This window comes from Mauremys reevesii, linkage group 2 (assembly GCF_016161935.1).
Source record: "Mauremys reevesii isolate NIE-2019 linkage group 2, ASM1616193v1, whole genome shotgun sequence".
NCBI classification, from domain to species: Eukaryota; Metazoa; Chordata; order Testudines; family Geoemydidae; genus Mauremys; species Mauremys reevesii.
In genome coordinates this window covers 200,407,093-200,429,326 of record NC_052624.1, presented here as the reverse complement: position 1 = coordinate 200,429,326, position 22,234 = coordinate 200,407,093, and the positions used below count along the sequence as shown (strand labels likewise).

At 47.6% G+C, this 22,234-nt stretch overlaps 1 protein-coding gene across 2 annotated transcripts in view; it reads left to right on the top strand.

Moving 5' to 3' along the window:
• ANKRD12 (ankyrin repeat domain 12) overlaps nucleotides 1-22,234 on the top strand; it is a 126,008-nt gene that overhangs the window by 24,692 nt on the left and 79,082 nt on the right. For both annotated transcript variants that reach the window (XM_039521486.1, XM_039521485.1), the window contains exons 2-3: nucleotides 15,545-15,682; nucleotides 21,962-22,109. In XM_039521486.1, coding sequence (XP_039377420.1) covers nucleotides 15,596-15,682; nucleotides 21,962-22,109 — 235 coding nt within the window. In that variant the 5' untranslated portion in view covers nucleotides 15,545-15,595. The remainder of the gene's footprint in view (nucleotides 1-15,544; nucleotides 15,683-21,961; nucleotides 22,110-22,234) is intronic.

Genomic DNA, 22,234 nt, shown 5'->3' with positions numbered 1-22,234 from the left:
CAATGGTTCTGCAATCACATCCGCCAACTCCTTTAGCACTCTCAGATGCAGTGCATCCGGCCCCATGGACTTGAGCTTGTCCAGTTTTTCTAAATAGCCCTGAACCACTTCTTTCTCCACAGAGGGCTGGTCACCTTCTCCCCATACGGTGCTGCCCAGTGCAGCAGTCTGGGAGATAACTGCTGACCTTGTTTGTGAAGACAGAGGCAAAAACATCATTGAGTACATTAGCTTTTTCCACATCCTCTGTCACTAGGTTGCTTCCCTCATTCAGTAAGGGGCCCACACTTTCCTTGACTTTCTTCTTCTTCTTCTTCTTCTTCTTTCAGGGGAAAGTAAAAGGACACTTTTCACTGAGGGAGCAAAAAGGACAGCACTTTTTCCATCAGTGAAGTGTGGATCCCCCCCCAGTCATGTTGGTTGGTGATGCTGGGAAAGATTGCTTTAGGAGAGAAACTGCTTTAGACAAGGATTTTATCCTAAGATAAGTTTAGACTCTTATAAGCATGTTACACATCTTGTTTTTTATGTAATCATTTCTGTTTCCATTATCTTTACTCAGTATCTCTTAAATCTTAATCTTTGACAATAAACTTGTGATTGCTTCACTATAACTATTTCTCTGTGCTGTGATGTTATAAAAGATCTGATCCTGAGTTGTGCCAGTCAAACTGTGTGTACTGTCTCTTTGGGGACAGCTTACCTGGTGACTACTGATTGTGAACTGGGACTGGATATTGCTGGAGATGCTCCAAGTACATAGGTGTTGGTGTGTGTCTATCCCTAGCTTGTACAGAGCTGATGAGGTCTGTGAAGACCTGGAAAACAGTGCTTGTTTGTGATCAGAAGCTGTTGGTTTCAGGGAGCTGAGTCACAGCAGGCACAGACAAGACTGCTTCATACGAAGGGCAAGTAATAGTGGTGAGGTACCTCACAAGACTGAGTACCCATCCTTGCCCTTCAGGGGTCAAGACCAGGGAACTAATTTTTTCCATCCCAGAGAAAAGAGAGACTCTGCAGATGCTCCATGCTTTCAGAACTGGCATTTATGTTCACAGTTTTGGAGAAGGGGTTGAATGGGGTTGTGTAGCCTTGTCTATAAAATGACACCTTGCTGACAGTGTGCTGAACTGGGGCAGAATATGGTTTAACTGCAAATGTGTTTTCTTTCCTATACTTTTTTGTTTAAATTCTGCATCTTGTGACTTTGATTTTCGCTTTATTTGAAAAAAAAATTATGTAGCAAACTCTAACACGGCATTTTCATTAAGCAAAATGCACTTTTTGTGTGTTGTCTATTAATAAAGTTGCACCAAAATGAGTTAGTGAAAGTCCTTTGTTTTGTTCTTGAAATTTAATAGTCTTCCCCTCCCCTTTTCACTTTGTAGATCTGCTTGTGTGTTTTACAAGTAGTGCTGAACAAATTGAGATCAAGTTGGATAGACATAGCAAACTGAAATTCACCATTGTGATTCCACTCTAAGCAATTCTTCTGCCTTCTTTCTTTTTTTTTTTTTTTAAATTGAGTCTCTCCTTCCTCCTATCTCCAACTTTTGCGTAAAATAGAGGCCTGAATTTTCATAGGTCACTAGTAAATTTTTGGATCTCCAATTTGAGACACCTTAAAAGGGACTAATTTACAGAGAGCAGGTGATCTACACTTTCTAAATATCAGGCTCCTATGAGGTGTCTCAAGTTGGGTACCCAAAATTACGTCACTGAAATTTTAGGCCAGAAGTTAATTGATCTTTTTTATACTTCTCAAATATTCTACTGAAATAGAAAAGAAATCCATATTAGCTCTTTTCACATCAATTAAATGACTTGCTCTTACACTTATTTGCTGCTGCTTTTGAATACCATGATGCTTCAAACTGTGTAAAATAGTTGTTCTCTTTACAGGGCTGGCTCCAGGGTTTTTGCCGCCCCAAGCAGAAGAAAAAAAAAGGGGGGGGGGGAAGCTGCAATAGCGATCTGCAACTCTACCACGGCTGCTTCAGTCTTCAGCAGCAATTCGGCGGCTGGTCCTTTGCTCCGAGAGGGACTAAGGGACCCGCTGCCGAATTGCCGCCGAAGAGCCGGATATGCTGCCCTTCTCTGTTGGCCGCCTCAATCACTTGCTTGCTGGGCTAGTGCCTGGAGTCGGCTCTGCCTCTTTAAATATTCTGCTAACGTCATTAAAATGAATAGGTTGCATCTCAGGCCTCTATCTTCATGCCTGGTTTCTAATATTTTAGCATTCTGCAAAACCAGCAAAGCCTTATAAACATTCACAGCATTTTTTCACTTGGTTTTGAAATATGGCACAGATTGCTAAAATTATTATGGTATTTTTATCATATCAATATACAGTATTAATGCTCTAGGTTGAAAATAATTCATGAGGAGTAAGAGATTATGTTCAGTCATTTGATGAACTGATGCTAATTTGTAGAATCCTATTTTTGCAGCTAGCACATGCTGCAGTAACAACTGTTCCAAGTACTTTGTCTTTTAGAACAAACATGACTCACTGCCCTTAGGTAAATAGAACTTCAATGTTAATGCTCTGCACATATTGGAGAGACTTTGTTGTAGAATAAACAGTGATTTCATCATTTATATATTTCTAATTAGGCAAAAGCGTAGGTTTAAAGTGTAGTTTGCAGCTTGGCAAAATGAATATATTTGTTAGCAGTCAGTTAACCTTAAAAAAAAAAATCCCACTCCTCTTTGAAATCATTTGGCACTTCTGGATCATTTAGATTCTTCAGAACGCATTTGTCTGTAATGATATAGGTGCCATAAAACAGTTTGACAGGTTTTCTCAAATTGGAGTGTGTCCCTTCCGAGTGGAGAGGGACTTCCCCGGCAGGATAAAAGGCATGGAAGAACAGTAGGTGTGGAGAAGGTGCATTGTGCCAGATCCCATCCACTCTAAATCAAATATGCTCATGAACCTGTGGATAAAGCAGCAGTGGGAGTAGCTCCTTGAAGATCGTCCACCCACTATCTCTGCTCCCACATCAGCTCAGTCTTACCATGGCACTCAGCTAAACTATGAGATTAGTTGCATGCAGCTACTAAAAGATGCCACAGCCCCTTAGCAGCATGTAGCCTTCTGCTGTCTGGGGAACAAGGAAGGCAACGCTCAGAACAAGAAAGTAAAGAAGACTAAATTTGAAAATCAAAAAGAAAAAATAAGAACAAAGTCAAAGAATGGACAGAGAAGAGATGACCGCAACTATGATGCAATGTGGAGCATGAATTCCACAGGTTGTTTATATATAATGTGAATACATGACCTTCCATTAGCTCTAAATATAAGCTTCCATAAATTTAATCAAATGACTCACTTGTTATGAGACAGTATATACTAAAAAGTGATTGATCACTTAGCACTGTATCTTTATAACTGGGCATATCTCAGTCAAGTCCCCTTTCTTCTTCGCATTAGATATTATTATTAATCCTAGTTTGTTGGGATGTCATCCTCTGTAAATGTTTCAGAATTCTAATAATATTTGTTACTCTTTTTAAAGTAATGTAAAGACCTTTTCAGTATGACCTATATATTTTTATCTAACACAACTAAGACTAAATATGGTACCATAGGTGCTGGAACTAGGGATGCTGGGGATGTGGCAGCACCCCCTGGCTTGGAGTGGTTTCCATTGTATAAAGGGTTTACAGTTTGGTTCAATGGCTCTCAGCACCCCCACTATATAGATTGTTCCAGCTCCACTGTTAATAGTACTTTAAATTGGTACCACAATTGGTATACCATTGTTAACACTAAGTTTTTGTCACAGATATTTTTAGTAAAAGTCAGAGACAGGTCACGGCAATAAACAAAAATTCACAGAAGCCTGTGACCTATTTCTAACTTTCACTAAAAATATCCCTGGCAAAAGGGGTGGTAGGCAGGTTCAGCACCCACTGCTGCTGGGGCTCCTGGGTCCTGCACTGCTGTGGTGCGTGGGAACTCTGGGGTCCCCCTGCCTGTGGGGCTGGGCTGCTGCGGGGTCCCCTTGTCCCTGGGGCAGCTGGGAGCTGCAGGGTATCCCAGCCACTGCTCAGGGCTGGGCAGCTGCAGGTAGTCACCACTGGCCACTCGCTGTGGCTGGGCAGCTGCAGGGTCTGCTGACTGCCTCTCCCCTGCCACGGCTGAGCAGCTGCGGGGTCCTCCCACCAGAGTGGGGAGCTGCAGTCACGGATATCAGTGGTAGTCATGGATTCGGTGACCTCTGTGACATAATCGTAGCCTTAACCATTGTGTGGTAAAATTAAAGATGCAACAGAAGATGAATGGACTATAAGGCGGCTAGAAAGCTGGCTAGATCGTCGGGCTTAACGGGTAGTGATCAACGGCTCGATGTCTAGTTGGCAGCCAGTATCAAGCGGAGTGCCCCAGGGGTCAGTTCTGGGGTCGGTTTTGTTCAACATTTTCATTAATGATCTGGATGTTCAAGGGTGACACTAAGCTGGGGGAGAGGTAGATACACTGGAGGGTAGGGATTAGGGTCCAGAGTGACCTACAGAAATTGGAGGACTGGGCCAAAAGAAATCTGATGAGGTTCAACAAGGACAAGTGCAGAGTCCTGCACTTAAGATGGAAGAATTCCATGCACTGCTGCGGGCTGGGGACTGACTGGCTAAGCAGCAGTTCTGCAGAAAAGGACCTGGGGATTACAGTGAACGAGAAGCTGGATATGAGTCAACAGTGTGCCCTTGTTGCCAAGAAGGCTAACGGCATATTGGGCTGCATTAGTAGGAGCATTGCCAGCAGATGGAGGGAAATAATTATTTCCCTCCATTCGGCTCTGGTGAGGCTACATCTGGAGTATTGCTTCCATTTTTGCCCCCCCCCCCCACTACAGAAAGGCTGTGGACAAATTGGAGAGAGTACAGCGGAGGGCAACAAAAATGATTAGGGGGCTGGAGCACATGACTTATGAGGAGAGGCTGAGGGAACAGGGATTGTTTAGTCTGCAGAAGAGAAGAATGAGGGTGGATTTGATAGCTGCTTTCAACTACCTGAAAGGGGGTTCCAAAGAGGATGGATCTAGACTGTTCTCAGTGGTAGAAGATGACAGAACAAGGAGCAATGGTCTCAAGTTGCAGTAGCGGAGGTCTAGGTTGGATATTAGGAAAAACTGTTTTACTAGGAGGGGGGTGAAGCACTGGACTGGGTTACTTAGGGGGGTGGTGGAATCTCCAACCTTAGAGGTTTTTAAGGCCCAGCTTGACAAAGCCCTGGCAGGAATGATTTAGTTGGCGTTGGTCCTGCTTTGAGCAGGGGGTTGGACTAGATGACCTCCTGAGGTCTCTTCCAATCCTAATCTTCTATGATTCTAAGATTTACAGATGTAAGAACCAAGAAATCAGTGAGAGACCGTAAGCCCCTTATGGTATATATGGTGAACTTACTGTAAGCCGGGCGGCCTTGGCTACCGCCGCAGGCGGCGGGGGAGGGGTCCCCTCCCTCTTGCTGGCTGGGGTCCGTGGCACGCCCCTCGGGCAGGGGGCGCCGGCAGGAGTCTCTAGCGTACCCCTCTAACAGGGGAACGCTGGCAATAGTTCGCAGCGCGCCCCTCAGGCAGGGGAGCGCCAGCAGGAGTCTCTAGCGTACCCCTCTAGCGGGGGAACGCTGGCAATAGTTCGCAGCGCGCCCCTCAGACAGGGGCGCGCCGGCTGGAGTCTCTAGCGTACCCCTCTAGCAGGGGAACGCTGGCAATAGTTCGCAGCGCGCCCCTCAGACAGGGGCGCGCCGGCTGGAGTCTCTAGCGTACCCCTGTAGCAGGGGAACGCTGGCAATAGTTCGCAGCGCGCCCCTCAGACAGGGGCGTGCCGGCTGGAGTCTCTAGCATACCCCCCTAGCGGGGGGACGCTGGCAATAGTTCGCAGCGCGCCCCTCAGGCAGGGGCGTGCTGGCTGGAGTCCCTAGCGTACCCCTCTAGCAGGGGAACGCTAGCAATAGTTCGGGTACACGCACCTCGGGTTCGGTCGGATAGACCGCGGCGGGCAGCTCCTGCTCCTCCAGGGGTTCCGGATCCTCCGGTCGCCCGGAGCAGTCCGCGCCGGGCAGTCCCACGGAGTCCCGTCCGTTCTCTTGTTCGGGCTTTCCTGGGTCCTGCGCCTCACCGGGGTCGGCCAGGTTGGGAGGGAGCAGCGCGGCGTCTGCGTCCGCCTCCCTCCGTTGTGCCGCCCTGACGGAGCAAAGGGCCCCGCCCTTTGTACTCCCTGCTCCGCCCCTCCCGCAGCTGGGGACGGAGCGAACTCGCCCTGGCCCCGCCCCCTCCAGCGGAGAACGCGGCGGTTTCCGCTCCGGCTCGGCGGGGAGCCACCCTGGCTCCCCACATACCCCACCCCTCAAATCCAGCTCCCGTTCCTCGGAGCTGGCATCCCCAGCCCCGCCGAGGCGGGACAGGAAATCCGCGTTGGCGTGCTCGCGTCCCGCCCGGTGGCGGATCGAAAATGCGTAGGGTTGTAACGTGAGGTACCACCGTTGAAGCCGGGGATTCGTGTCCTTCATCTCGTTGAGCCATTTCAGGGGGGCGTGATCCGTAATAAGTGTAAAGGGGGCTCCAAGGAGGTAATAGCGTAGGGCGTCCACTGCCCACTTAACCGCCAGGGCCTCTTTCTCCAGGACGGAGTAGTTCCGCTCCCGGGGGAACAGCTTCCGGCTTAGGTAAACAACCGGGTGCTCCTCCCCGTCCACCTCCTGCGAGAGGACCGCCCCAAGCCCCACGTCGGAGGCGTCGGTCTGCACGACAAAGTCACGATGGAAGTCCGGGCTGAAAAGTGCCGGCTTGCTACACAGCCGGGCTTTGACCGCTTGGAAGGCCTCCTCATAGTCGGCCGACCAGCACACTCGGCGGGGGCTATTCTTAGTCAAGAGGTCAGTCAAAGGGGCCGTAAGGGTTGCGAAGTGGGGTACGAACCGTCGGTAATAACCAGCTAAGCCCAAGAACTGCCGTACCTGTCTCTTTGTAGTCGGCGGCTGACATTCTTGGAGTGCTTGAACCTTCCCGATGAGGGGCCGCACCAGTCCCCGACCTAAGGTGTAGCCCAGGTACGTGGTCTCCTCTCGTCCGATTTGGCATTTCTTGGGATTGGCTGTAAGCCCGGCGGCGCGAAGGTCGCGGAGGACAGCCGCTACCTGGTTGAGATGGTCCTCCCAGTCGCTGCCATAGATGACCACATCATCCAGGTAGGCCGCGGCGTATGTAGTATGTGGCTGCAGAACCTGATCCATCAACCGCTGGAAGGTTGCCGGGGCTCCATGGAGGCCGAACAGCATTCGAGTGAAATGATAGAGTCCAGAAAGGGTGGCAAAGGCAGTCTTCTCCTTAGATTGCGGCTCCAAGGGGATCTGCCAATACCCTTTCATAAGGTCTAGGGTGGTGATATACCGGGCGTCCCCAAGTCGCTCCAGGAGCTCGTCTATGCGGGGCATGGGGTAAGCACTTCGAAACGGCGTTGACCTTCCAAAAGTCGATGCAGAATCGCCGGCTCCCATCGGGCTTGGGGACAAGGACGACAGGGCTCCGCCACTCACTCTGGGAGCGCTCAATAACCCCCAGCTCCAACATTGCTTGGACTTCGTCTTCCATGGCCTCCCGCATCCGCCTAGGCAATGGCTGCGTCGTCCCCCGGACTACCACCCCGGGGTCAGTCTGGATCACATGGTGGGCCAGGGTAGTCCTTCCGGGCTTTGTGGTGAAGGTCGTGGGGAACGCGTTTATTAAGCAGGTAGCTTGGATTTGCTGCTCAGGGGTGAGCGTCTCGGCGAGCTGGGGCCCGCCGGTTTCAGAGACCTCAGGGAGCCCCGGCCCCAGGTCTGGCTCGGGGGGGTACGGGGCAATTAGTAGCCCTTCCCGTTCCTTCCAGGGTTTCAACAAGTTTATATGGTAAACCTGTTTTTCCTTCCGGCGGCCTGGCTGTCGGATTTCATAAGTGACCGGGCCCAGTCGTCGAAGCACCTCGTAGGGGCCCTGCCAGCGGGCGAAGAGTTTTGACTCCTCCGAGGGGAGTAGGAGGAGGACGCGATCCTCCGGTGCAAACGTTCGGGCCTGAGCGCCCCGATTATATTGCCCCTCCTGGGCTCTCTGGGCAGTGCTTAGGTTTTCTCTGGCCAGCTCACCCACCTGTGCGAGACGCCCCTGTAGTCGTAGGACATACTGCAGGAGGCCCTGCGTCGTGGACGGGGTGTGTTCACACGTCTCTCTCAGGAGGTCCAACACGCCGCGGGGTCGTCGCCCATAGAGGAGCTCAAATGGCGAGAATTTCGTGGAAGCCTGCGGGACTTCCCGGATCGCCAGTAACAAAGGGGGAAGTAGTTGATCCCACTGGTGGAGGTCCTGGGTGGGGAAGCGTCGTAGCATCCCCTTCAGGGTGCGGTTGAACCGCTCGACGAGTCCATCTGTCTGGGGATGGTAGACCGAGGTTTGCAATTTCTTGATCCCTAGCAGGGCACATACTTGACGGAACAGCTTAGATGTGAAGCTGGTTCCCTGGTCGGTGAGAATCTCCCGAGGGAGGCCTACCCTGGCAAAGATTTTCAGAAGCTCTGCGGCAATAGTGCGCGCGGTGATACTGCGTAAGGGAACGGCCTTGGGAAAACGGGTGGCGTAGTCCATCACGACCAGAATGTATTGATGCCCCGCCTGACTTTTGGGGAACGGCCCGACCAGGTCCATCGCCACCCGCTCAAACGGTACACCTACGACTGGTAAGGGGACCAAAGGGGCCTTCCGGACACCCGCGGAGGCAGCGTGTTGGCAGTCCGGGCAGGACATACAGTAGTCCTTCACCTCGCGGTGAATACCGGGCCAGAAGAACTTGGCCAGGACCCTGGCTGCGGTTTTCTCCGGTCCTAGATGGCCTGCGGCCGGGATGTCATGGGCCAGCTTCAGGACGGCCCGCCGGTGAATGCGGGGAACCACGAGTTGGGTCCGGACCTCCTCGGTTCATGGGTCTCACTCCACGCGGTAGAGGCGGTCGTGGCTGAGTTCGAACCTAGGCCAGTGGGTAGTTCGGCGGGCATCTACGACATCCCCCTCGACTCGGGCCAGTTGTTCATAGGCAAACCATAGGGTAGGGTCCTCCCGTTGATCCCGGCTAAAGTCCACGGGGTCCTCAGCGGGGTCCCCGGTCCCTCGTCCGTCCAGGCCGGGGATGAGAAAGGGGGCAGCGTCCGGATCGGCCCGGGTACTGGGGCCGGTATCGGGTTCTGAGGACGCCCCCTCGAACGCCTCGGCCGGGCCCACGGATTGGAGCACGTCGACAAAACCTGGCCAGTCCCGGCCTAGAATAACCCGATAGACGAGGGACGGGGCCACTGCCACGCTCAGCAACTGGGTTGCTCCGTTCAGCGTGAGCGGGAGCTGAGCCGTGGGGTATGGTCTCACGTCCCCATGGATACATTGGATCCGAACCTCCCCCGTGGTCTGCTGGCCCTCCGGAAGGAGTGCCTGCCGAACAACAGTCTGTCCACAACCTGAATCGATCAGACCCACCACGTGGGTCCCAGCAACCTCCATGGGAGCCGTTATTTTGGCCGCTGAGGGCGGGCGGGCAGGCTCGACGTTCCACCGCATACACACTGCCAAAGTCACATTCCATTGCCGTACACTCTCGTTGCAGGTGACCGCTCTCGCCACACCGGAAGCAGGGGCCTAGCTCCGGGCGCCCGGAACGGGTGGGGGCGCCGGGGGCCCTGCGGGGTTGGCCAGGTCCTGGGGGTAGGACCCAGCGTCCGGAGCCGGTACGCGGTGGCGTCTCTGGGGGTCGGGGGAAAGAGGTCCCGCCGCCTTCTGGCCGCCGGACTCGGGGCGGGGTCCCAGGCTTGGAGCTGGGGCCCCTCTCCGGTCTCTGAGTGCCCGGTCCCACCTGGTGGCCGCGGGCGGCCGGCCCTAGAGGGGCCTCGGCTTCTAGAAGGTCTTCCATGAGGGTGATTGCTGCGCGCAGTGTTTGAGGTCGGTGCCGCAGCACCCACGCCCGTCCAGGTGTCAGGAGAATGTGAATGAACTGCTCAAGAATGATCTGTTCTGTCACTTCCGCCGCGGTTCTACGCTCAGGCTGTAGCCACCTGCTAGCTGCGTCCTTTAGTTCCTGGGCGATGGCCCGGGGCCGGGCGCCTGGAGGATAACGCTTTCCCCGAAACCGCCGTCGAAAGGTCTCGGGGGTAATGTCGAAAGCGTCCAAGATGGCGGCTTTCACTCGCGCATAAACTCGAGCCTCATCGTCGGGGAGCCCCCGGTAAGCCTTCTGTGCAGGCCCCGTCAAATAGGGGGCGAGGAGAGTCACCCACTGGTCCGGTGCCCACCTGGCCACTGCCGCCACCCGCTCAAAGGTGACGAGATACGCCTCGGGGTCATCCTCGGGCCCCATCTTGGCCAGACGTACCGGTGGCGCAGGGGGTGCAGGTGAAGCGGCCCCCCCTGGTGCGACGCCACCGGGGCTCGACCACAGGGTGGCGAGCTGCTGGAGACATTGGGTCTGTTGCTCCCGATGCTGGACCCCCAAGGTCTGAAGTAGCTGCTGCTGGTGGGCCCCCAGCTGCTGCACAAGCTGCTGCTGCTGCTGGCTCTCGGCCAGGAACTTAATAAGGGCTTCTACCTCCATCTCCCACCCAGGGCGTCAACTGCGTCCTGGCTCTGATCCCTTCCGACAGGGATAGGTTCACGTCCCTGGTCAGGTGCCACTGTAAGCCGGGCGGCCTTGGCTACCGCCGCAGGCGGCGGGGGAGGGGTCCCCTCCCTCTTGCTGGCTGGGGTCCGTGGCACGCCCCTCGGGCAGGGGGCACCGGCAGGAGTCTCTAGCGTACCCCTCTAACAGGGGAACGCTGGCAATAGTTCGCAGCGCGCCCCTCAGGCAGGGGAGCGCCGGCAGGAGTCTCTAGCGTACCCCTCTAGCGGGGGAACGCTGGCAATAGTTCACAGCGCGTCCCTCAGGCAGGGGAGCGCCGGCAGGAGTCTCTAGCGTACCCCTCTAGCGGGGGAACGCTGGCAATAGTTCGCAGCACGCCCCTCAGGCAGGGGAGCGCCGGCCGGAGTCCCTAGCATACCCCCCTAGCGGGGGGACGCTGGCAATAGTTCGCAGCGCGCCCCTCAGACAGGGGAGCGCCGGCAGGAGTCCCTAGCGTACCCCTCTAGCGGGGGGACGCTGGCAATAGTTCGGGTACACGCACCTCGGGTTCGGTCGGATAGACCGCGGCGGGCAGCTCCTGCTCCTCCAGGGGTTCCGGATCCTCCGGTCGCCCGGAGCAGTCCGCGCCGGGCAGTCCCACGGAGTCCCGTCCGTTCTCTTGTTCGGGCTTCCCTGGGTCCCGCGCCTCACCGGGGTTGGCAGCCAGGTCGGGAGGGAGCAGCGCGGCGTCTGCGTCCGCCTCCCTCCGTTGTGCCGCCCTGACGGAGCAAAGGGCCCCGCCCTCTGTACTCCCTGCTCCGCCCCTCCCGCAGCTGGGGACGGAGGGAACTCGCACTGGCCCCGCCCCCTCCAGCGGAGAACGCGGCGGTTTCCGCTCTGGCTCGGCGGGGAGCCACCCTGGCTCCCCACACTTACTATAAGAGGAAGCAGGTACACCTCTACCCTGATATAATGCTGTCCTCGGGAGCGAAAAAATCTCACTGCGTTATAGGTAAAACTGCGTTATATCGAACTTGCTTTGATCCGCTGGAGTGCGCAGCCCCGCCCCTCCAGAGCACTGCTTTACCGCGTTATATCTGAATTCGTGTTATATTGGGTCGCGTTGTACCAGGGTAGAGGTGTATTCCTAGAAAACCAGGGCAAGGTTGGTTGTTTCCATCTTCAGTTCAGTGTTCATTCTTCTGCTGTGACGGATGTAACATGATCATGAATTTGTATTCTTCTTTGAGGTGGGATGAGCTGTGCCCCAAGCATCTGGATTGGTATATAATCTCCAGGAAGAAATGTTTCTCCAAGATAATGTTTTTGCCCTTCACTCATTCTTAAACATCTGAACCATTAATGTTCCCACTTTCCAAAAAGTTCATTACGAGGCCATGGCATTAAAATTTCTCGGGGCATACCGTATCATTCTTTTTGCTTCACTAAGATGAGCTGCTCTAGTAATTCTTTCCTGGTGAATTGTGGGAGAACTTGTTTGTCCTTTTGGGGCACTTGCTGGGAATTTAGGGAAGATATTGGAGGACAAGCGGTATCCAGATTGCAGAATGGTCACATTAGCTGCTGAAGAGTTGTGCTAACTCAGGCTTTAGCATATACCCCATGACAGGCTGGCAAACTTGAATTAAAAGCACCACCATGCTCCTGGGTTTTTGTGTGTGGGCATGATTCAAGTAGGGGCAACACTTGACCTATAACTTGAGTTAACTTTGCACTGAAGACAAGTGCTAAGATGACAAGACATTCTATAGCAAGAAAAGTTACATTAGCGCATCAGAAAGCTTTCAGAACCTTTTCTCCCATATTTCAGGAAAATCATGAGTTCCTTCTACTGGATGTTCTAATGAATAGGTTCACTATCATCAGGAATATGTTCAGCTTGGTGTCCTCCAAGTGTAGTAAAATTACCAAAAATAATAATTCTGAGCAGCATTACAAATGAGTGTTTGTTTGCTTTTATTTTAAAACAATCACAATTACAGTGCTATAGTGAAATGTAATTAAAATAAGAATTTACAGGGCATTGTCACCATACTATCAAAATCAGATATTAGAATAATTCAATTTTGAGGGCTAAATTAGTTATTTATCAAGAGCTAAGTTTTATTGATTGCCAGGAACATATACAGGATTACTTTATTATAGCAGAGTCATTAGCAACAGCTGAAGTTGAGATTGTGCTCAGTCTCTCCTATACCCAAAAGAACGTTAGCATTACAAGAAAAAAAAAACCCACAAATTCATGAAAACTAGGAATTGCATGGTTAAGATGCTTCTTCACATATAGTGTAACCACACAGCCTTAATTCTTTGTGCATGGGGAGGCCAGCGTCTTGATCCCTTCTCTTGGGAATGCGGAATATATTCTGAAACTGCAGAAAACTAATTTTAGGATATCCTCTATTGTGATGTTAACCTTTTTAATTGTGACTATGTAGCTGGAAACAAAGAGGAGAGCGAACTCAGTGTGTCCAGTGTGCTCTGTCAACCATAAGCAATTATTTTCCATATTATTGTTGCTACAGAGGCCACATTGAGGGTCCTGTTGCATTGTATGAGGATGAGTCATGGTCTGGAGTTGTGGGGGAACAGAATATAGTTTTGGTTGTTTTTTTGTTTTTGGTAATGGCAAGATAAGATTTTGTGAAATTCCCACTACATATTGCCATCCCAGTGAGACAAAGTTAAGATTGTGTGTGTGTGTAAAAAAAGCACTTTAATTGCACATTTCTTGGTTTTCATAAGTTTGTGATTAGTGTTAAAAGAAATACATTTCCTGGTTTTCCGACATTTAGGTTTGGCATTTTGAAATCCCACAGTCAGAAAAGATATGAAGACAAGGTGGCACTGTTGTGCAGCAGCAGCAAACAACTCCACCATAACCAAGTATTTTGTAAGTGAATTTCCTCTGGTTTTGGTCTGCTTTCCTATGACTGGGATATCAGGTTTTAGCGGACAATGTTAAACTTTGTTTTGAATCTAAGAGTTTGACGCCGGCGGTCATCATTGATAAGTCTTCCAGAAACACAGCCAAGAAAGTCTGCGTGTACAACAGCTCTTTTCAGAGTAATTATCTCACCAAAGGAAAAGACCTAATCTTTATTGATGGTTCTATGTTAGGCCAAGCACTAGCCCTAAGCATACACCATCTCTGGACATCCCATCTGATCTCTTCAGGAGTATGGCAGTAAAGTGACTATAGTGAACTATGGATGGAATGTAGGTAGCTTAGGAAATGCTACAGTAAAATGGTGGCTCCAGAAATATTGGAAGCATAGTCGTCCATTTAAAAAAAAAAAAAGCTACCCAAAACACAACACTGATCCATGAGTTTTCAGTATAACCAAACACTCCACTCCTCATTTTCCTTCCTGTCCCAGGACCCTCTACAAAGTGATTCTCTGGAGCATGGGCTGACTGTTCCTTGTCCTCAAATCAGTCAAAGTTAGCTCCTGAGTCCTGGATTAGCCAAAATAGCTTATTAAGGTTCATGGGCATGTTGTGGGTGGCCCATATAAGTCTTCTAAGGCTCAGAAGTGTAGGTTGGCCACCAGGGAGCCTAATGATGGAAGACTTGGATGTAGACCCATAGTTTTTGGATCAGTGAGCTTCCTGAAGTTCAGTGTCAGGCTTCTCTGTGCACATCTCAGTAAGTTGGTTACAGGGTCACTACCCAGCATATTTATGGTCCATGAGTCTTTTTATTCCTGCACAACAGAGGTCTAGGGTTCCCCATACTTGACAAGGCTGGAGCTGTGCCATAGTGGCAGCAAGTGCCTTAACCACAGGACTGTTGTCCCCTCCCACACCATCTCTTCCTCATCCTCTGCACAAAATTCCATCATGTGCAACTATTTGCTAGGCAAACTCACTTATAAATCTGTCCTTTACAGAGCCTGATAAGTAACAGTAGCCCCAGTGTACGGACAGCTTAGCCAGGCACAGATCTGGCATAACCTTTTAGGTGCAATGTGGTTGAGTGGATAAGATTTGATTCTGCTATTTCAGGGCGCTGGATTGTATTCCTGGCTTTGCCAGAAATGACCTTGTGCCAGGCTTCTGATCTACCAATTTTCAGGCCAATTGGAAAAAAACCAAAAACCTTCCAGAAATGTTCTCAAATAGTACCATAATGACCCTTGTATGGCAGCTGTGGGGATTGAACACCTTGAGTTCATACCACAAACCACTTGAACTTCACTTAATGCATTTTGCTGATGGGTTACATAACCATTTGCTAGATAGCAGTAGGACCCTGGAGTTCAAGGTTCCTGGATTAAATTCTAGTCTCTATAAAGAAAGTGTGGTATGTTGGTTTCATAGATGGTTATAGATAAGATAGCCAAGTACATAGATTTGACACATTCATTCTGAAAGGGAGTGTGTTTAGGTGGATGAGACTTCAGATCTGCCATACTAGAGAACTGAATTCTGTTGTAGCATTGCTAGAAGTGATTTTGTGCAATCTTTCAGTCTCTTTAACTGTAAAATGGGTGCAGTGATGATTCCTTTACCTCAGAGATATGAGGCCTTGGTCAATAAGTCTGTGAACTGCATAGAAATATTAACAGCAGTCAGTGAAAGAGGCACGGTAGAGGGTGGAGCTGGTTCAGAAGCTGAACTCAGTTCCATTTTAACACCATCTAGTAACAGCTTTGTGTCTATGCTAGACTTCCTATTCTTCATCCCAAGGACAGAGCTGTACTTGTCAGACTGTCCAGTGTGATGTAGCCATAAGCTTGAGTTCAAGTGTGAGCTGAGCCTGCCCTCTCTGAAGAGAGTCTGAGTCTGCTGTGGTTCAGCTCTATTCCTACTCTTAATCCAATTCAGTTCTACTCTAGTGTCTTCTACAGTGACAACACTGTGTGATGCGAATGTGTGTGTATATAAAATACATTTTCTCTTTTTGCAGACACACGATGAACACACTCATACAAGATACAGCTAGCTGAACAGCTATAAAATGCCCAAATTTGGGTCTACAAAAGCAGTTCAGATTGAAAATTCTGACAGTGATAGCACCATGGTGGAGAAACCAACTGGAAGAAAGGTAAGAAGGAAATGTAATTAAATAAATTACACTGAAAGATGATTTATTTTGTAGGACTATATAACATGTATGAACCATAAGAAACCATATCATAGGTCATGGTATGCCATTACAACCCTAGGAAATATATGTGAATCTGTGTTTCGGTATCCTGGTCTTAAAAAATCTAGCTAAAATAGATTACAGGTTTTTGATTGTTAATATGCTCATCAGTATATGTGCAGCAGACATTAGGAATTTTTAAAAAGATTTTAATCTCTTTCAGTTTAATATCAAAAGAAACTGGATATGCTGAATTTGTTTGTATTGTGCCATTGTGCTATTCAGGTCTTATGTCATCTGATGTCTTTACGTATTGATATTGCTATTTTAGATTACTGCATTTAATTCTATATTTTTGTCTAGAATATATATGTACCGGTATGTATATTTTAGTAGCTTTTCTGAATTCCTCCAGAAAAAGCACATATCAATGTTGTAAACACAAATACATTCCTTGCCTAGGACAGGCAGTAGTTGAGTGTTTGTTGACATTTGACTTGCAGCCTTAATACAGAAAAAAGATGTGTAATTACCTTAGAAATGCTGCAGTTCCTGGAGTGTGAGTCCACTTTAAAAATTGTGTGATTTAGTTTTTGAGTGAAGCAAAAAAAGTAAGATAAAGTTGACCCTGAGCTGTATATGGTTTGTTGTTATATGATTATGCAAACTGAAATTTTACTCAGTAATATTGCTGTCTCACCCATTTTCAAAACTTCTGAGACCCAGTTATGACCAACTGTGTGTGTAAGTGTGCTACAGGGCCCTTTGGCATTCATAGCATTCCTGAACTTTTCCCTCTGGAACTGCACGTCTTCTGCAGCTTTTTGTAGGGCAGCTATTAATTTTTCCTGTAGCTCCTTTACTTGCCCCACAGGATCCCCCAGCACCCTTCCACACAGGATCTGAGTCCTCACAGTATTCAGGGATGAACACAGAGGCAATGTCTGCATGGGCCCTCTCTGTCCCAATCATTTTATCTGTTATCTTCTTATTAACCACTACTGGGTGCGTGGATTGACCACCTGCCAGGTCCATGGTCATCACCACCATGCCTACCCAGGCAGCATCCAGCATACTCCGGTCCCTGCACACTCTCTCCTTTTTTCCCCATCTCTCTGGGTTCCATGCCTTTCTGTTTGCTACCCACAGTTTCTTTAGAGGGCAGTGCCTTTTTATACGGCTGACCTTGCAGCACCCAAAACAAATCCTTGTCCTTGCCTTGTTGGTAGGCCATGCTTTGGCCTCCTCTTGTCTAGCCATTTCCCCTGGGCTAACCTTCACCTCATAAATGGGCATCTCCTTCTTACGTGCCCCTGTTGACCACAGTCAAAACGCACCCCTCCCTTGCGTGTTCTCCCCACAGGTTGGACTCTTTTGGACTTTCTTGTTTTCCTGCCTCCAGAGTATAGCCTGAAACCAAAATTACCTTAAATTATTAGAAAATTGGTAATCAGTTTAAATGGGAGAGAAAAAATCAAATGTTTCAAAATAAGTAATAGACTTACTCTTAACATATGATTTTGTAGCAATTTCATATTATTAGATAGGTATGGTGCCATCCTGGCTTAGTTTTAGATATATAATTGAAAACAAAAGGAAAACGTTATATTCATATATATTCTTTTAACATTTGCAGTAAAAGAGCTTTGCGTTTTTTTGGTTTTTTTAAGCCATATCTAGGACTATACCCATATATATCTAGATAGGCTAAAACCTTAGTTACTTGTTAGAGAAATATGGTAATAAAATGTTCACCCTTTAAGAGATCATGCATCTTTCAGTTTCTCTGTCTCTCTTGTTGACATTGAACCTCCCAACCTCTGCTGTCAGCATGCCCATTTCTGTGTTAATGACATTCTGAGTGGTCAAGAGGCCTATCGATTAAACTTTTTGGCTACTTTAATGGGTTTAGGTGTGAATAATACTTATGATTTAGTGATATCTGAATGTTAGATCTTCTCTACATGGTATTTTCCCATTTTATTCAATAATCTGTCCCTTTTCTTTTTTTCTATTTGCACTAACTTGCAAAAAGGCCTTGTCTTACCTCATGTTAATCTGTGGTAACTACTACTAAGGAAAATCCTAGTGACAAGGTAGTTTGTAGCTTTCACGTGTGTTACCAGGGTGAGGGAAAAGACTTTTGGGAAACCTAGACTAGCTAACAAGGTAAGAACACACCCGTTTTCCTATTGAAGGTGCACCCAAAAAGTGCCCATCCAAGGATCTGGGCCCCAGGAGCACATAGGCAGCTAGTGCCAATAATGAAGCACAGGCAGCAGCGGATTACCGCATGGGCCGATGGGGCCCCGGACAATTTGGAGGCCCCTCAGGAGTGGTGGGAACTCAGGCCATACCCCCTGCTCCTCCTCTTCCCTCTGAGGCCCTGCCTCCAGCCCAGCCAGAAGTCTGTGGAAGAGTGGTAAGCAATGCATATTCCCACTGCCCCTAGGCAGAGCTGGCTGAGCTGCTCGCCTGAGCCAGTACAGGTGCTGGGGTCTAGGGGGTAAGAGGAGGAGCAGGGGGCAGGGCCCCAATATATCTTAATCTGCCTCCTGAGCACAGGTCAAAAATGCACACAAATATATACAGCATGAACAGATTAATGAATTTTGCTGCAGTTTGATTTCTAGATCTAGTACTGTAGTAATCCGATCTCAAGATGAGAGAAGCATGGATGACAGTTGTACGGTCTGCATGTGAAATAAGTGGTCTTACCCTCTTGGTGTGTGAGGATGGGGGGAAAAGTGGCATGACCATTACTGCTACCTGCTCATCTAGTAGCAGGAAGTCTAACTAGACCCTTAGATTGCAAACCCATTCTGTTAGTGTAATCAGAAAGGCCCGATTCTTATGTTGTGGAGGATATCCTTAGTGGAGGATATCTGCTCAGTCGCAGTCCTTCCCTCATGGAGAGCTAGTCATTGCCATCAATGCTACTCTTTCTTATAGTTTTTCCAAACAGCAGTAGAGTGAAATTCTAATTGTCAGTTTCACTGCAACCTACAGGGTTCTGAATAGCAGCTGTGAAACTGACCAGCCGTGTGAATTTAATTACTGCTACTATTACTTGAGAATGCTATGAACAGAAACACAAGAGAGTGGTGAGAAAATACTAATTCTAGAGCTAGTCAAGACTCTGAAATCGTGGAACTCAATGATAATGCTGTCTCAACAGCATATAATCATTGTCACATCTGTATTCCTGGTAGGCTGAGGAACTCAGTTGGCTTCCATAATAAATTGGGGTCAGTAGAACTGGCTTCGGTTTTACAGTTTAGTGTAAGTGTAGCATACAAGAATGAACAGTTATGTCATTTTGCATACATTTGTAATAGTGCAAACTTAGCTAAGGTTATAGAAACAGTATTATTGTGAGAATTAGTAAGTAATCATATAAAGATAGCTTCTTAATACAGTCTCATAGGGGAGCAGAGTTATGCTTTATTATATCTTTCACCTTTCTTTATTTTTTCAGGACATAGGGCTTTTTTATCTCTAATGCACTAGGCGCATTTATAGAGCTGTAAAAATAATAAACTAATTTAAAAATTGTATTAACATGGATTTTTTTGTTTGGAATATATATTGATGCATACATTTTACACAGTGCCGTCCTGGGGACCACCGAAGTGAAAGCAGCAGCCCAGTGGGCTGCCTCTCCCAGGAGCCAGCACCCACGACAGCAGCTCCTCTGGCATGGCTGTACTGGCGGGCTCCAGGCTCACCAGCAGATGTTCCTGGTCATGCTAGTGCAGTAGACAGGGCTGGGGGTGGTACAACCATGCCGAAGGAGCTGCCAGCTTAGGGCTCTCGGTTCTGGGAGTTTTTTCTGCTGCAGTTCCCAGTAGACCTCTTTAGCTCCGTGGATACTGATTTATATCCGCAGATATAAATCTTGTATCTGCACAGGGCTCTAATAATTTTAATGTTCACTGGTTACATGGTATTTTTTGTGGTTCCCGGGACTGTGGCACTTTGAGCTCTTTAGATGGTATTGTCAGCATTTCAACTTCAGTGTCATTGTTTTCCATTTGTTGGCATTGTGGAATGTGACAAAAAGTCCTTTTTCAAGTGCTGTGCAGCTTGTAAAATCAAAATTCCAGTCTCTAACTTACATATGTGTGAAATATCTACCCTGCAGGTGCACTGTTTATGCCGTCTTCATGCCCACTTCTAACTTCTCAATTTGTTTACCTCTGCCTATAAGTACTTCATCAATGTTACCCAGAGAGTTTGTGCCAACTGTTTCTCATTCAGATACCTAACTTTCAGATGTTGAGACAACAGGGTCATATACTGGCCACACTTGATGAGGAGATGTAGAGCTAAGTGTCATGGGTATATTGCTATCATTATATCCTTAGTGTTTTCTTATCTCCCTCAAATGTGTTTTAACTAAATGTTAAACCTATAGGAGGGATGGCTGGATTGAGTTGTATGGGACACAGGCAAGAGCTCTTGGTGAGAGAGAACAATTGCCTACCTCAACCCTCTGTGTCAGATCTAAATGGTAGGAATGGACTCCTCTTAACACAATCCATGCCTACCCTTGCTAGATTTGTAAGAGGATTATCAGCACTTCACAATCAGCAATGTTGAAAGCTGCTGATATAGCTAACAGTTACAGCAGGGACATTTAAGATCTGTCCCAGACCTTAGGAGACTTTATGATTGGTCTTAGATTTCTTTTGTGGTGGCTTAGAAAAACTACCTATATCCTTTTTGAGTTGACGTTTCCAATCTCAGTGGACTCAAATAGGAAAGGTAGATTTTTTCAGTGGGGTATCATAACTTTTCCTTCAAGAAGTCTCCCTAATTAGACTCATGATCAGGTGTATCCCTTGTAATTTAAATCTAGTCCTGTGCAGATTGTGTTATTTCTTTTGAATCTCTGAGGTTTTTAACTTTGATGGCTAGAAAGAATTATCTTCATTTTGGCTGTAGTTTCAACCAGATTGGTCAGATGGTCTATTTGAACTCCACTTTCATTCCTAGTTTCATTCCGAATAAACGGAAGGTGGTCTTGAGAATTGTACCTTCTTTTCTTTCAAGTGTTTTCTTCTAGTTTCATCTATGCAGGAGATAAATCTTCTCTTCTCCAAGAGTGCCAGAAGAATGCTTTGTTATTCATTGGATGTCTACTGTACTTTGATGTTTTACTGTGACAGAATTAGTCAGTCATCTGTAGTTTGACCTAATCATCCTTTGAGAGTGTCTCAGGATGGGAGGGATGGGGACTAAAATATCTAAATTTCTGTGGCCTACTCAGATGCTGTATTTCCAAAGACTATAATGCAAAGAGGACTCCATGTCTCCTCAGCGCTTAAGTACATTGTGCCATGAACAGCAAAAAAAAAAAAAAAGGGGGGGGGGGGCTTTGGCAGAGAAAATCTGTCAAGTAGGCTTTGTTGACTTTGTCCTTTTTTCCAGAGACTGTCCTTTACACGCTTTTGGCTATTGGCTGTTTATTACAGCAAAGATGTTAAATTGTATTGCCCCTACTACCCTGCTGTCTTTTTTTATTATTTTTCTCTTCCTTGTATAAAGGTATGCCTAAAATGAACCCAAAAGTTTCAAATTTGTGTATCCAAAGAGCGCAGAAAGTATAATTTTACTTGTAAATGTTGCTTTTGCATATAATAACAATCTAAGAAACATTTTCTAGATTTGCCAAAATCTTTCTCAGTGTTACTTGTGAGTTTAATAAAATCTTTCCAAATAAATAGATTGTACTGTTTTTCCTCTCTTGCTTTCCCCTCATCCCCTCTCTGAGGTAGGAAGGTAGTTTTGAATATATTTTGTATGCCATTACTGTATTCAGTTCTGGGTTACATTTGTTCAATATCAGATAGATTATATCTTCTTAATATGATTCTTATGATATGGGAAGGCAAGAAGTGAGTTGGGATCAATGGGTGCCATTATTTTAGCATTCCTTTGGTACTGTTCCTGTACTGATCAGTCAAGGAGCCCATCATTCTTGGATTCAGATATTTAAGAAACAGAAACAACATTTAGAGGTAAAATTCTACTTTTTATTCCCCCCCACACACCCTTTTTTACTTTTTCTAAATGTGCTTCTAGCAAGAACATACATTTTTCTATTTTTCAGTAATGGTACTTTGCTTTAACAGTTAAGTATGTATGTCATTATTTTTAATAAGTATGCGCTGTTTTAGTAAGTACACTATTCTCTATACAAACATTGCTTAGTATACTTTTTGTTTCTATCAGAGCAAGGACAAGATTGCAGCGTACAGCAAAACTCCAAAAGTGGATAGGAATGATGTGGGGAAGGAGATGAAAGAAAAGTCTTCCATGAAACGTAAACTTCCTTTTACTGTTAGTCCCTCCAGAAATGAAGATCGAAATTCAGACACAGGTAGAACACTTTATTTAGCTAATCATTTGTTGCTGAAACACATCCTGATTATAATTATTGTATGTTATGATAGTGAGTTAAATGCAAAGGATACTAACTAGTATAGATGTGCTTGCTTATTTCTG